The sequence below is a fragment of the Lathyrus oleraceus genome, chromosome 1, assembly GCF_024323335.1.
Source record: "Lathyrus oleraceus cultivar Zhongwan6 chromosome 1, CAAS_Psat_ZW6_1.0, whole genome shotgun sequence".
Taxonomy (NCBI): Eukaryota; Viridiplantae; Streptophyta; class Magnoliopsida; order Fabales; family Fabaceae; genus Lathyrus; species Lathyrus oleraceus.
Window position 1 is genome coordinate 446,533,950 of NC_066579.1, and position 15,662 is coordinate 446,549,611.

At 37.8% G+C, this 15,662-nt stretch overlaps 3 protein-coding genes and 1 pseudogene across 3 annotated transcripts; 1 reads left to right on the forward strand and 3 right to left on the reverse strand.

Moving 5' to 3' along the window:
* On the reverse strand, positions 1 to 1,343 carry LOC127082436 (uncharacterized). Its single transcript, XM_051022677.1, has 3 exons — positions 1,151 to 1,343; positions 727 to 896; positions 1 to 641 (listed from the first exon to the last, which is right to left on the reverse strand). Coding segments are annotated over exons 1-3 (678 nt in total). The 5' UTR covers positions 1,152 to 1,343; the 3' UTR covers positions 1 to 134.
* A 1,100-nt stretch (positions 1,344 to 2,443) lies between these two features.
* Positions 2,444 to 4,683, reverse strand: LOC127082392 (acetolactate synthase 3, chloroplastic). The gene has a single exon (XM_051022630.1). The coding sequence runs from the start codon at positions 4,574 to 4,576 to the stop codon at positions 2,612 to 2,614; it is 1,965 nt and encodes a 654-aa protein (XP_050878587.1). The 5' UTR covers positions 4,577 to 4,683; the 3' UTR covers positions 2,444 to 2,611.
* LOC127115230 (acetolactate synthase 1, chloroplastic-like) overlaps positions 2,444 to 15,662 on the reverse strand; it is a 31,219-nt pseudogene continuing 18,000 nt past the window's right edge.
* LOC127082443 (mediator of RNA polymerase II transcription subunit 16) lies at positions 10,552 to 13,183 on the forward strand. Its single transcript, XM_051022683.1, has 4 exons — positions 10,552 to 10,922; positions 11,070 to 11,246; positions 11,657 to 12,025; positions 12,561 to 13,183. The coding sequence occupies exons 2-4, from the start codon at positions 11,094 to 11,096 to the stop codon at positions 12,705 to 12,707; spliced, it is 669 nt and encodes a 222-aa protein (XP_050878640.1). The 5' UTR covers positions 10,552 to 10,922; positions 11,070 to 11,093; the 3' UTR covers positions 12,708 to 13,183.

A 15,662-nucleotide genomic window follows, 5' to 3' on the forward strand; every position in this document is an offset into this window, starting at 1 on the left:
TATAGGGACCCTTCGTATCATGAGTATGTTGATAAGGCATCTCAATCTTCACAAAGGCAATCTCAACCATCACAGACTTCGAAGAAGATCAAATTATCAAAGAAGCAACCACAATTCATTGTTCAATTTCCTAATCATATTAGGTCATACATTGAAGATGTAGTTAATGTTGAATCAGATGGTAATTGTGGATTTAGAGTCATTGCATCATTGCATGGATATGGTGAGGATGGTTGGTCAATGGTTCGCAGAGAGTTGGGGTTGGAATTAATAGACAAGGATAGGTCAACTTTGTATGACAAGTTATTTTCTAATCGGTTGTCAGCTGTGAGCTCTTCAGTCACATCCTGAGGACTCCAAAAGATACCCCTAATGGGCAAGTGAAGTAGACATGCGACATCATCTAAAGTAATGCTCATTTCACCAAACGGCATGTGAAATGAAGATGTCTCTAGATGCCATCTTTCCACAAATGCAGAGACAAGATTTGTGTCTATCTTGTTCAGACTCGTTCTCTGCAGTGAAGCTAAACCGGATCTAGATACCCAACTCTCCATCTGTGGTGGAAGAGCCAATGGAACCCTAGAATTCAACTTCAGTCCATGTCCGGCAACCTTCAACTCTTTCTTTGGTCCTCTTTCCTAAAAACAATTAAAACACATATTAGAAAACAAATTATAAAATATTCAACTATTATTCATTTTCAAATATAGTCCGTTTACTTACCTCACCGAACCATATATGTCGAGCAACATGATGCTCGTACTTCACCAAAAGCGATGTATCGTACGGCCCTCCTGGATATCCAGTCGGCTCAGCTGCAGCTGCAGATGAAGATGCACCCCGGTCTAACGTGCGGACTGGAATCCGGCCATCTGCACCTCTTCTTCGAACCACTGCAAAAATAATGTAAAAAAAAAAATTAAAAAAAAAAAAAAAAAAAAAAAAAAAAAACGTACCGGAACACTTCAAAGAAGAGTTCCGGTACACATCATCCAAACCGGAAGACTTGAAGAAAGTGTTCCGGTATATAAGTATACAAACCGGAAGACTTTCTAGAAGACTTCCGGTTCAGTGTCCAAAAAAAACAACAAACCGGAACACTTAAGAGAAGTGTTCCGGTATACAATTTTCAAACCGGAAGACTTACTCTTAAGTGTTCCGGTATACAATGCAAAAACGCCAAAAAATTTTCTTCTCCGGAAGTCTTCAACGAAAATGGTAAAAAAATTTTGAAACGGAAAATATACCCTATTTATATGAGGGTATTTTGGTCAAAAAAATTTAAATGTAGGGGTATGGGTACAATTGTAGGGGTATAGGGTAAAATTTTCCCTAGTCAGAATGCAACATCACCCAAATGGTTTTTCACTAAAGGACAATTGGGTTGTGGGCCCAGAGGCATTGTGGCTGGTGATGCTATCATTACAGAAAGTGGTATTTTGCATGTAGCCGCTGTACCATTTGTCAATCTATCTACCATTGTTGCATGGGAGGTTATGCCTTGGTCTTCTGGAAGAGGTTTACTATTAACTCCAAAGACAAGTATTAATAATGGGGATCAGGATCATTTGCTGCCAATTGCCTTTTGCTGCCGTTCTCTCATTAATCTCAACCATCTATTTATCTTACCATTAACACAAGAGATGGTTGAATGCAAAAAGCAGGACAAGATCCATGTTCTTATTTTGGATATTATAGAGAATTAAAAAAATTAAGAAATGGCATGTATGAGTGAGGGTGAGGGGGTGGGGTGACAAAATCCCAGAGGCTAAGGGTAATGGAGAGTTGATGATCAAGAGCTCGGCAAAGTTTACAATGAGATGATGGGTAAAAAATCAATATAACAAAGCAATTCCATAGCTCTGTCATCCAATATAACAAAATTAATATCAAAGCAAAATAACATCTCTTCGGAGTGTATATATCCGAAATCCAATCCTGATATGTATTTTCGAGCAAATTTTTTGAGTAAAATAAGAGTGTCTCATTTACAAAATACTAAAATATGTGTATAAAAGATACATTTGAAGATGCGTCTCCGGACAATAGATGCAATAGTGACTTTTCACAAGAGTAGGGGAGCACCCTTATGGAAAAAAGTAATCCCAGAAATACACACACTCTTTTTACATTATTTACACGGATTTTACATTATTTACACGGATATGGATCGTCTCACCCATTTTTTTCTCTCTTTCCCTTTAAGTAGGATGAAAATCGCATTATATATTGTTTGCCATTATTTCTAACCCAGCAACTACATCAAATTACGTCTATTATAAAAAACAAAACTGTAACTAAGTTTCTTACTCTGGTTGAGAGAAAAAAAAAACAAATGATCCACTATAAACTAACTAGCTTCAATTTGCACAACAATAATCACGCAGAAAAAAACGATTTCAGTAAACAAACACAGCAGAATTATAATGAACAACAATAATTTCAGCAATACTACTTAAACAGCTGTAGTGAATATTTATAAGGGAACTGGAATTGTCCAGAAACAAACAAGTTTGTCTTATTACCAACACTAATGAACAAAAATCATAATATCATAACTTACTATTATTATACAAAATCAGTATCAAGATAAACCTACCTTGGGAAATCAGTAACTTATTCTGCCATCACCTTCGGTTATGACATCATCGAAGGATCCATTAGCGGGAATCATTGGTAACACATGCTCTTGATGGGGTACAATGACATCAAGAAGGTAAGGGCCGGGGGTATCCAGCATTTTCTGAATTGCTGCTCTAAGGTCTGCCCTCTTTGTCACACGAGCTGACGGAATACCACAAGCTTCTGCGAATTTCAACATATTGGGGAATATTTCCTTCTCATTTGCCGGGTCTCCCAGATATGTGTGAGCTCTGTTGGCTTTATAGAACCGATCCTCCCACTGAACAACCATACCCAAGTGTTGATTGTTCAGCAACAATATCTTAACAGGAAGATTCTCCACCTTTATAGTGGCCAGCTCCTGAACATTCATCATAAAACTTCCATCACCATCAATGTCAACCACGATCGCGTCAGGATTAGCGACGGCAGCTCCCATGGCAGCAGGCAATCCAAATCCCATAGCACCAAGACCGCCAGAAGTCAACCACTGCCTAGGTCTTTTGTAACTGTAAAATTGAGCAGCCCACATTTGGTGCTGCCCAACACCAGTACTTATGATAGCTTCCCCATTGGTAAGCTCATCAAGAACCTGTATAGCATACTGTGGAGGAATAGCTTCATCGAACGTCTTATAACTCATCGGAAACCTAAGTTTCTGCTCATTCAGCTCTTCTCTCCAACCTCCAAAATCAATCTTACTCGCAATCCCATTGCTCTCCAAAATACGATTAATCCCCTTCAAGGCCAACTTCAAATCCCCACAAACCGACACATGAGGCTGCTTGTTTTTCCCAATCTCAGCAGAATCAATATCAATATGAACAATCTTCGCCCGGCTAGCAAAAGCCTCAAGCTTCCCAGTAACACGATCGTCAAACCGAACCCCAAAAGCAAGCAAAAGATCACTCTTATCAACAGCATAGTTCGCAGAAACAGTTCCGTGCATCCCAAGCATTTGCAACGAATTCTCATCAGAAGTCGGGTATGAACCCAAACCCATCAAAGTACTAGCAACAGGAACCCCAGTTAACTGAACAAAACGCCGCAACTCCTCACTAGAATTCAAACTACCACCACCAACATACAAAACAGGTTTCTTAGACTCCAAAATCAACCTCACAATCTGCTCTAAATGTGCCTCAGACGGCGCTTTTGGCAACCTAGTCATATACCCTGTTAACCTATTAGGTTGATTCCAATCAGGAACTGAAACCTGTTGCTGAATATCCTTAGGTATATCAATCAACACAGGTCCAGGTCTTCCAGAACTAGCTAAGAAAAACGCTTCATTCACTATCCTAGGTATATCATCTACATCTAGAACAAGATAATTATGCTTCGTGATTGACCTAGTTACCTCAACAATTGGAGTTTCTTGAAAAGCATCAGTTCCGATCATTCTCCGGGGAACTTGACCGGTGATGGCAACAAGAGGAACACTGTCAAGCATGGCGTCGGCGAGGCCACTGACGAGGTTTGTAGCACCGGGGCCGGAAGTAGCGATGCAGACACCGGGAAGGCCTGAGGATCGAGCATAACCCTCGGCGGCGAAAATTCCACCCTGTTCGTGACGGGGGAGGACGTTACGGATTGAAGTGGAGCGCGTGAGTGCTTGGTGGATCTCCATCGACGCGCCGCCGGGGTAAGCAAAGACATCAGTGACGCCTTGACGTTCGAGAGCTTCGACGAGGATATCGGCGCCTTTTCGGGGCTCGTCAAGGGCAAATCGGGAAGTGAAATGTTGGGTAGAGGGTAGGGGCGTGATTTGTTGTTGTGTAGGGTTGGAGATGGAAGATGAGATTCGGAGTGGACGGAAATGGGGTTTGGAGGGGTTGTTTGGGTGTGAGGAGAATGGTAAAGTGGATCGAAAAACGTTGTTTGGGGTCGGAGAAGATTGTGAAGAAGAATGGACGGTGATGAATGCGGCTTTTGCAGCGGTGGCCGCCATGGTTTGTTGAGATGAGACAGTTTCAAAATGCAGCTCTAAGAGATTTTTCTGCTATTATATGTATATAAATCTCATAATTGTTTCAATATTATGTGTATATAAATCTACCTATTATATGTATATAAACCTCATATATGTATATACCTACCTATTATATGTATATAAATCTCATATATGTTTCAATAGAAATTTATTTACCTTGGATATTTTAATTGCTTTGACTATCAGCATTATTTTTTATTTTATGTATCAAATAAAGGCAAAAACTGTCGTCCAGGGGTGAAAATGGGACAACCAGTTCTAGTGGAAGCACACAGATGAAAGCTTTGGTGCAAGGGGCGGTTGCCAAGGATAGCAACACTTCTGATGGAGTGTCCAATCCGACTCCTAATCCCCCCGTCTGCGGCCCTTCATCTTTTATGCCCACAAGCATTAATAGAGGAACTTTTCCTGGCTCACCTGCAGTTCGACTTATGGGGGACTGTCATTTCCTTCATAGATTATGCCAACTTTTGCTCTTCTGCTTTTTCTTTCGACGATCACAACTTCCTCGCTATATGAGTGGTGTGCAGAGAACTGTTGGTGATTTTAGTATCATCAATGTATTTTAGTAGTAATGTGATTTATTATAGGCCGATGCAATTATGCGTTAAAGCTTGGAAACGAGTTAGGGGTAGTGCGGAGTGCACGCTCGTCGAGTCAACGTATAATTGAATGCGAATAATTGAAACGGGGTTCCAACGTTCGAAATTTTCTTTTGAATTTCGAATCCTTTCCCAACCGACGTAACCGTTTCTAAACAGTTGTGTCTTTTCGGTTTCTGTTATTCATCTCCTATATAAGGAGTCATTTGGCCTCAGTTTGAAGAGTGATAACGAAATCAAACTTTCTCTCTACATTCCTGAACATCTCTCTTTGCCAGAAATAAATTGTTCTTCAAGAATTATCCCCACAAAGATTTCGTGAACCCAGGCAAGAATAGGGTCGAAATACTTTGTTCGGAAAGTGTACGAACACGATTCTTCGAAGTTATCCAGGATTATCATACCCAATTTCTAACAAACGAACAAAGTAATTTCTGATAATCATGGCTGGAGGAATCACCGTCAAGGAGATGACTACAAACTTCGGAAAATTGGACAAGTTTCAAGGACAAGACTTCAGGCGTTGGCAGAAGAAGATGCATTTCATGTTGACAACGTTGAAGGTGGTGCATGTCCTGTCTACACCGATTCCAGAACTTCTGGAGGAAGACACAGTTGAAAATCTGAGACGTAGATCAAAATGGGAGAACGACGACTACATATGCAGAGGGCACATTCTTAACGGTATGTCTGATCCCTTATTTGATATTTATCAAAACATAGAATCTGCAAAGGAATTGTGGGATTGTCTCGAATCCAAGTACATGGCAGAGGACTCATCCAGTAAAAAGTTTCTGGTAACCGATTTCAACAATTACAAAATGGTTGAATCGAGGTCTGTCATGGAACAATTCAATGAACTCCTCCGAATCCTTGGACAGTTCACACAACACGGATTGAAGATGGATGAAACAATATCTGTCTCAAGCATCATAGACAAGTTGCCTCCTTCGTGGAAGGATTTCAAACACAATCTGAAGCATGGAAAAGACGAATTGTCTTTGATCCAACTTGGAAGTCACTTGCGCATAGAAGAATCTCTAAGAGCGCAGGAGGATGACAAAGGAAAAGGCAAAGAAATTGCTGGACCCTCGGTTAATATGGTCGAAGAGGGTGGTAAGAACGGTAACAACAAAAACAAAGGAAAAAAGCGTGCTTTCAAGAACAATAAGGGCAGTTTCGGTGCTAACAAGAAACCGAAACTAGAATGCTGGAAGTGTGGCAAAACATGCCACTTCAAGAAGGATTGTCGTTCCGGCAAAAAGCATGATAACGCGAATGCAAGTGGTTCAGGAAAGGGGTCTAAGGACCAATCCGAAAACCAAGGTCAGAAATCAATTCGTGATTTGAATAGTTTGATTAAACATTCGGTTTCACTAAATTCTGAAGCATTCTATGTGCAGGATGATGCTATCGCGTGGTGGATTGATTCTGGCGCTACAACACATGTTTGCAAGGATCGTTTCTGGTTCAAGACTCTTGTTCCAGTGGAAGATGGTTCTGTCCTCTACATGGGAGATGATCACTTCGCTCCCGTTGAAGGCAAAGGAAACGTGGTGCTAGAATTCAGTTCTGGAAAGACTATTACTTTGTTTAATGTTTTGTATGTTCCTAAACTACGTAAGAATTTAATTTCTGGTCCTGTATTAAATAAGCTTGGATACAAGCAAGTGTGTGAATCCGATAAATATGTTTTATCGAAGTCTGGTGTGTTTGTAGGATTTGGATATTATAATAATGGTATGTTTATGATGAATTTGAATGGAGTTCCTAATGATTCTGGCTCTGTATTTATGTCCTCTTCGAATGTTATCAATTCATCGTTATGGCATGCTCGTCTAGGACACGTACATTATAAAAGAATGCATGAAATGTCTAAAGATGATTTAATTCCTGTTTTTGATAAAAATGTAGAAAATTGTAAAACTTGCATGTTAACAAAGATCACTAGGCAACCTTTTAAAAGTATAACAAGGAAATCTGTCATTCTTGAGTTGATACATAGTGATTTATGTGATTTGCATGCTACTCCATCATTAGGACATAAAAAATATTTTGTCACTTTCATAGATGATGCATCTAGATTCTGCTATGTTTATTTGCTGCACGCTAAGGACGAATCCTTAGATAAATTCAAAATTTATAAAACTGAAGTTGAAGTGCAACAGAATGTGTTGATTAAAACATTACGTACAGATAGAGGTGGTGAATATTATGATCCTGTATTTTTCCAATCCGTAGGAATCATTCATGAGACTACGGCACCATATACACCTCAACAAAATGGTGTGGCTGAAAGGAAAAATAGAGTGCTTAAGGAAATGGTGAATGCCATGTTATCTTACTCTGGTTTGAGTGAAGGGTTTTGGGGAGAAGCTATGTTAACGGCTTGCTATTTGTTAAATAGGGTTCCTAATAAAAGGAACAAGACTACCCCATATGAACTTTGGTATAAGAAACGACCCAACTTAACATTTCTACGTGTTTGGGGTTGTAGGGCCGTGGTTAGACTCCCGGACCCAAAAAGGAAAACTTTGGGTGAAAAGGGTGTAGCTTGCATCTTTGTTGGATATGCTGAGCACTCCAAGGCCTATAGGTTTTATGTTATAGAACCTAATGACTCGATTTCTATTAACACGATTATAGAATCGAGAGATGCCATATTTGATGAGAATTGTTTCTCTTCTATACCTAGACCAAAGCACTCTATACCTAATTCAGATGAATCTCTAAAGGATGATCATTCAAATGATGTGCCAAGTGAGACACTTGAACCTCGTAGGAGCAAAAGAGCTAGAAAATCTAGATCTTATGGATCTGATTTTCAACTATATTTAGTTGAGGTATCAAAGGATCAGATTGACACTCAATACTATTATTGCTATAATATAGAGGAGGATCCAAGAACGTATGATGAAGCTGTGAAATCTCGAGATTCTGCTTTTTGGAAAGAAGCAATTGACGAAGAGATTGGTTCTATCATGGAAAATAATACTTGGGTATTATCTGATTTACCACCAGGTTGCAAACCATTGGGTTGCAAATGGATCTTCAAAAGGAAGATGAAAGTCGATGGTACAATTGACAAGTTTAAAGCTAGATTAGTTATCCAAGGCTTCAGACAAAAGGAAGGGATTGATTATTTCGATACCTATGCTCCTGTTGCCCGTATCACTACTATTAGATTGTTGATTGCCTTGGCGGCTATTCATAATCTAGTGATTCATCAAATGGATGTCAAAACAGCATTTCTGAATGGTGATTTGGAGGAAGAAGTGTATATGAAGCAACCTGAAGGATTTGTAATGCCTGGTAATGAGCATAAAGTGTGTAAGCTAATTAAGTCATTGTATGGGCTGAAACAAGCTCCGAAGCAGTGGCATCAAAAGTTTGATGAGGTTGTCTTGTCTAATGGTTTCATTCTAAACCAAGCTGACAAATGTGTATATAGCAAATTTGATACTTCCGGTAAAGGAGTTTTCATTTGTTTATATGTTGATGACATGTTGATCTTTGGCACCGACCAAAATCAAGTTGATAAAACGAAGAATTTCTTGTCATCAAGGTTCTCCATGAAGGATATGGGAGAAGCGGACGTTATTCTTGGTATTAAGATTAAACGGGAGAATAAGGGGATTGTAATTACGCAATCTCATTACATTGAGAAAATACTCAAGAAGTTCAATTATGAAAGTTGTTCTCCAGTAAGTACTCCCATGGATCCGGGAGAAAAGCTTATGCCAAATATAGGTAAACCTGTGGATCAACTCGAATATTCAAAAGCTATAGGCTCTTTGATGTATGCTATGATTAGCACTAGACCGGATATTGCTTATGCGGTTGGAAAGTTGAGCAGATTTACTAGTAATCCTAGTAGACATCATTGGCATGCGATAACTAGGGTATTCAAGTACTTGAAGGGTACAATAAATTATGGATTGTCATATATGGGATTTCCTTCGGTGTTAGAGGGTTATTCGGATGCTAGTTGGATAAATAATGCTGAAGATTCATCCTCTACAAGTGGATGGGTGTTCTTGCTTGGGGGAGGTGCCATCTCATGGGCTTCCAAGAAGCAAACATGTATAACTGGTTCCACAATGGAATCTGAGTTTGTAGCATTAGCTGCTGCTGGTAAAGAAGCGGAATGGCTAAGGAATTTGGTATATGAGATTCCGATATGGCCTAAACCGATATCACCAATTTCTATCCGTTGTGATAGTACTGCCACATTGGCTAAAGCTTATAGTCAAATATACAATGGAAAGTCTAGACATTTGGGTGTTAGACATGGTATGATTAGGGAATTAATCATGAATGGGGTGATATCTATTGAGTTTGTTCGGTCGCAACAAAACTTAGCTGACCACTTGACGAAGGGGTTAGCTAGAGACTTAGTGAAGAAGTCGGTAATTGGGATGGGATTAAAGTCCATTTAAATCTGTTAGCTATGGTATACCCAATTCCCTTCTAATACAATATTAGAAGCAGAATTCAATGTGGAAAGATCATAGTTAGAGATTGGAGCAATTGTGTTTATCTTCCCAAGGTATGTGCTCAGACCTGCAAGTGATGGTTAGGTTGAATTATATCTTCTTAATGGTTCTTTTGGAAAATTGCAAATGCAGGTGCAAGATTAAAAGAATCACCTATGTGAGCATGAAGTTTTGCCGCTTCAAGAAGCTTGGACTTGGCTTCCTATATGCTTATTAATGGATAAGGACACATGGCTTGTAAAGTGTCAAGTATGAATAGTAGAGTATTGTAAGAAACATATGTGTACTATATCTTCAGACACTCAAATGGATTGACGGGTTCAATCGCTATGACATCCCGATTTTCGAGTATTTGGAATGTGTATTTGTACTAAGATGAAAATTCAATCGCAAGACATTTTCATTTATGCATTTGTTTGATCGTTATACCTGTGTGTTATACCCTTGTATATATAATTGTATATACTGAGTAAATCAAGGATTACACTAAAATGGGGGGGATTTGTTGGTGATTTTAGTATCATCAATGTATTTTAGTAGTAATGTGATTTATTATAGGCCGATGCAATTATGCGTTAAAGCTTGGAAACGAGTTAGGGGTAGTGCGGAGTGCACGCTCGTCGAGTCAACGTATAATTGAATGCGAATAATTGAAACGGGGTTCCAACGTTCGAAATTTTCTTTTGAATTTCGAATCCTTTCCCAACCGACGTAACCGTTTCTGAACAGTTGTGTCTTTTCAGTTTCTGTTATTCATCTCCTATATAAGGAGTCATTTGGCCTCAGTTTGAAGAGTGATAACGAAATCAAACTTTCTCTCTACATTCCTGAACATCTCTCTTTGCCAGAAATAAATTGTTCTTCAAGAATTATCCCCACAAAGATTTCGTGAACCCAGGCAAGAATAGGGTCGAAATACTTTGTTCGGAAAGTGTACGAACACGATTCTTCGAAGTTATCCAGGATTATCATACCCAATTTCTAACAAGAACTGCCGATAACAATACACAAAAGCCTCAACATAATGCTTCTGTTCCTGGCAAGGTGGAGGAGGTTGCAAAACCAGTGTCAAGTGTGGTTAGGTCAGATGACAATCAGACAGGACGAGCTCAGCTTGTGCCTAGGTCAAGAGGAGGTGAAGAACAGTCTCTAGGGCGTTCAAGATTTGGTACTGGAAATGCAGGTCAGGGGTATACTTTTGAAGAGGTATAACTTAGTTACAACTTGCCTAAAATATCTTATTTTTGTTATTTGTGACTGACATAAATGTTTGGAAACCATGGCAATTCATTCCTTTGCTTACAGCAGTTGAACTGTTATTTCACTTGAGGTTTTAAAGCACTAGTAATGCAGGTCAAGGTTCTTTTTCTAGTAGTTATGGACCTCTGTCGCCGAACTTCTGGTCTGCAACACCCCTTGCCAGTTTCTCAGGTGGGGAGCAGCAACATTCAGGTTCGTTTGCATTATATTGATGGGAACTACACTGTACTGCCAGAGGTTGTGGAAGCATCCCTTGGCCCACATATGCAGGTAACTTTCTGTTTTCTCATTTCAAAGTTAGTGTGTCTAGTAGACAAATGGAACTAGTTATGAGTTTTATTTCACAAGCATGATGCATTATTTCCACTAGTTTAAGATGCCACTCAATTCATGATTTGAAAATATGATGCAAGAATGATAGAAATGAATGAAATAGGGATAGAAAGGGGCTCGGTTGTCTTAAACTAGCATGTTGTTTCTCATTTAATCATAAAGCACACTGTTATAGATCATGTAGGAACAGTTAATATGAATGAAAATTGAGCTCTTGATATAGTACATGCTTTTGTTTGTTGTATTTCATTTGGATGAATTAAGATCTGTTTCTTTCCTTGGACTGAGTGGCTAAATTTCCTAAGAGTGGCGCCTGCCCCATAATTAAATACAAAACGACTATGCAGAATATGCCTCGCCCTAGAGGTGCAGATGCCGCTGGTCTTCTACTACGCGAGCTAGATCTCCATCCTCCAGCAGAAGAGTGGCACCGACAGAATTCATATGTTGGACCTTGGACTGATCTAGATGATGAGGATGATGCAAGTGATGCACCAATACTTTTAAATCCACTTGATTCCAGTTCAGTGGAAAATAGTGATATCTATCATGAAGCCAGTGGCTTGTGGCCAAGGAAGCGCAGGATGTCCGAACGAGATGCAGCTTTTGGGTTGAACACTTCAGAGAGTCTGGGAGCTTATCTTGGTATTATGGGATCTCGAAGAGATGTTGTTACTGCAGTATGGAAGACTGGCCTTGAAGGGGTCTGGTACAAGGTATGAAAAGAAGTCTTGTACAGTTTTTCATTTTTTTTCTTCTTGTACGTGTGTATGCATAGTAACCAACAAGTGCTTTTTAGTTGTTATTAAGTACCGCCCAAGTTTTCCTTTAATCTCTAATATAGCCGGTGCCATTTTTCTCTCTGTATATATATCCCTACCAATAGATAGAAGACAAGTTGCTAAGTGCCAACCAATGTAAGCTTTGATGTTAACTGAAAACTTTAGTTTTGTCAAACTTGTTACTGTGTTCAATCAGGATCAAATTTGTAAATAAAGTTATTCTTTCGATGATGCTTGAAAATTAGTAAAACGACACTTCTCCTGATTCTTCTTCCCAAACTCCTATTTTTCTTTCTGCCTCCACGTGGATATTATTCTATTTTCGTTCTTCGACATGTCTACCTTCACTATATAAACACGCATATGCAATAGAAGCACTAAAAAAATTAACCCCCCCACACCACCATTTTGTATTGTTACTGATCGGATATATAAATGATCTGCTTCTTTTAACTTGTGTTTGGTGCAGTGCATAAGATGTTTACGGCAGACTTCTGCTTTTGCTTCCTCAGGTTCCACCAACCTTCCTAGTCAAAATAACCGGGAGAGTTGGTGGGTGAGCCGCTGGGCGTACGGCTGTCCAATGTGTGGTGGAAGATGGACTCGAGTTGCATAGCGGGCTTCATTGCAAAATTGTCACCTGTGAGTTTCTTCTTGGTGGAGGAAATATACACATGATCGTGGTTAACTGAAGAAACTAAATATAGATGAAATGCTGATTGGAATTGTACAGGTAGAGATGTAGATGTGAGTTTCTTCTTGGTTGAGGGAAGAAACACATGATTGTGGTTAAGTAAAGAAACTGAATGAAAATGAAATGCTGACTGGAATTGTACAGGGAAGAAGAGGTGTAGGTTTACCTGACAGTGACAGGTGTGTTGTGTTTTATGCAGTCATTGTTGTTGATCGAATAAAACTGGAAAAAACTAGCTCTAGTTGTCATCAAGACATTTCATTGACATTAAACTCTTCATAACACTTTGATGTTGCAAGTGAGGGTGGTTTACATCATAGAACAAATGATGAGTGGAAGGAAGAGTTGTGTATGTCTCTTTATGTACTGCAGGGTTTATGAAGATAAAACAATTTTTGAGTTATTTATTTACAGACCTTAAAACATTTCAAGTATCTCAACATAGGTTTCTAACATTTTAAATGATTATCAAGATCACTTATGTATTATATAAATTTAATTTAGTAATCTTAACCATAGAATCACTAAATATTATACAAATTTATAGTCAACATTATTTATTATAAATTAAGAAAACAAAATTTACTCCTTTCGCCTTTCGTCTCATAATAGGTTTTTTTTATTTAAAATTTCACACTTTTTTTTAATTGTATTGATTTCAATAATAAAACAAATGTCATTTATTGGAATATCCTTATTAATAATAGATAGTGGAGTAGTTACATAATTAAAATATAATAAATAAAAATAAGTTAATGGAAAGAAATAATAAATATATATTGGTATTCTAAAGAGACAATTCTAAAGAGACAAATAATTTGAGATAAATAAAAATATGAAATATCACACCTATTGAAAAACGGAGAGTATATTACATTTGAAGTTACATTTGTATCATCAATATCTTTCATCTTTCTCTCAAAGTAATTTTAAAAATTGTAATATATAATTGATGATGCGAGAACACCGATGGTAGAAGATATACTCCAACATTATAAAGGCACATTTATAAGCTGAAATTTAAAAGCAATTCTTGCATTGAAAAATGTCAAAGATAATCCTTTAGTCAATTGTCATTGCATAATTATGAGAAATGGTATAGATTTCTTAATAATATTATTAACACTCCAACTTTAAAATTTAAATTGTGATTTGAAAATCTAAAAGTAGTATTGTGTTAAAAAAAATTGGCGTTTGGAGATCATCTACTTGATCACTATCTAAGTTTGATGAGTATGAAGAAAATATGTTTTCTCTTCATCAGGAAATAAATCTAACTTAATCCTTGATTATTTTAAGGATGGCATTCGAAGAAGATAAAATAGTCTTTTTTTAATAAAAAAATCATACATGTTTTCTAGAAATTTTCGATATGTGTTCTCAACGATAGATATAAATTATCAAAATTTAGATCCCAACAAATCTAATGGGATATCAAATATCATATCTACATCATTGTTTTCTCCGATTCCTTTGTCACAAATATGTAAATTTATAGGTGGTTAGAAGATTATTTATAAATATGTTCAAACGCAATATTCAAATTATCTACATCACTAATTTATCGAATAATAGCTATGTTGAATCACAGAAAACACGTAAAGGATTAAAATCTGAAAGTTATTTCTAAATTTATAAGTGGGATTGTCAGGATATAATGAAATATCATTGGCTTATCATTGATTGAACAATGCCTTTATATAAGCTACATAACAAAGATGAATTGTTACTTGCAAAGCAAGTAATTGTACTTTGCCTAACTATATCAGTTTTGCCTACATACATTCCCCTGATATAAAATTATTAGAAATGTTCAAATTAAACACACAACCGACAAATGAAATCAACAATCAAAATAGAAAACTATTTAATCTCAACTAAGTCACACACTCCAAATCCTTGATCTCAATCTACAATATGAATCTAACTTAAGAGGTTTGATCATCACATCTGCAAATTGCTTTTCAGAGTTTCAATGGTACACTTCTATCAGCTCCTACACAATATCTCATTTTTCCCAGGTATGTCATGCAACTTTCCTCTTCATTTGACTCTTTAAATCTTTCAAACATCTCTTCATCATTTCTAGTGAAGATCAAATCATCAACATACAAACTTACAATCAAAATCTTATCACCACTGTGTTTCAAAAATATTGCTTAGCTAACCCTGCAGTCTTCTTCTAATTTTGCTTGCCCCAATTCCAACCTTAAAGTTCTTCAAACACAAATATCTCTAGTTACTACACTTTTCTTCTCAACTAGATCATTGAGCTTGTTTGCCTTGGATTCATCACTCATTCCCAGGTGCACACACTTGATACTTTTAGCATTTAACTTCTTTCTTTGTACATCAGGGATGTGCACAAAGGCTAGGAAACCAAATACTCTACAATTATGCACATATGGATTTACATCACTCCAAGGTTCTTATGGAGTAACATCTTTCACAGATAGATAGAGCATGGCTCTTATGAAGCATGTAGGAAACACATTTTGTTTCTTCAGGCCATAACTTCTTAGGTACACTTCTTCCATTTGGCATACTTCTAATCATTTTGACACGCCATTTTTCTATGGAGTGTAGTTTGTGGTTAGTTGCTTTTTGATAGTGTCCTAATTTTCTGCATTTGAAGCATTCAATGTATTCTATGTTTTGTCTTCCTCTTCCATACCCTCGTGGTCCTCCGCGTCCTCTGCTACGCCCATATCCACGTCCAGAGTTTGAGAATTTCGATGCTTGTTCTTCCTCATTTTCTTGACAGGCCTTCATTCTCCGTTCATGCACTAGAAGGCTACTTTGCAGTTCATCAATGGCGTGAATGTGGTAACATCATTTTATTCTTCGATAAAACATACCATGTGGCTGAATTTGGGA

Excerpts from the sequence above, each read along its gene's own strand:
- LOC127082436 (XM_051022677.1), bottom strand. Across the intron at positions 642-726 it reads GACATATATGGTTCGGTGAG|GAAAGAGGACCAAAGAAAGA; the intron begins GTAAGTAAACGG and ends AATTGTTTTTAG.
- LOC127082392 (XM_051022630.1), bottom strand. The coding sequence starts at position 4,576 with ATGGCGGCCACCGCTGCAAAAGCCGCATTCATCACCGTCCATTCTTCT.
- LOC127082443 (XM_051022683.1), top strand. The coding sequence starts at position 11,094 with ATGGACCTCTGTCGCCGAACTTCTGGTCTGCAACACCCCTTGCCAGTT. Across the intron at positions 11,247-11,656 it reads CCCTTGGCCCACATATGCAG|AATATGCCTCGCCCTAGAGG; the intron begins GTAACTTTCTGT and ends ACGACTATGCAG. Across the intron at positions 12,026-12,560 it reads TTGAAGGGGTCTGGTACAAG|TGCATAAGATGTTTACGGCA; the intron begins GTATGAAAAGAA and ends TGTTTGGTGCAG.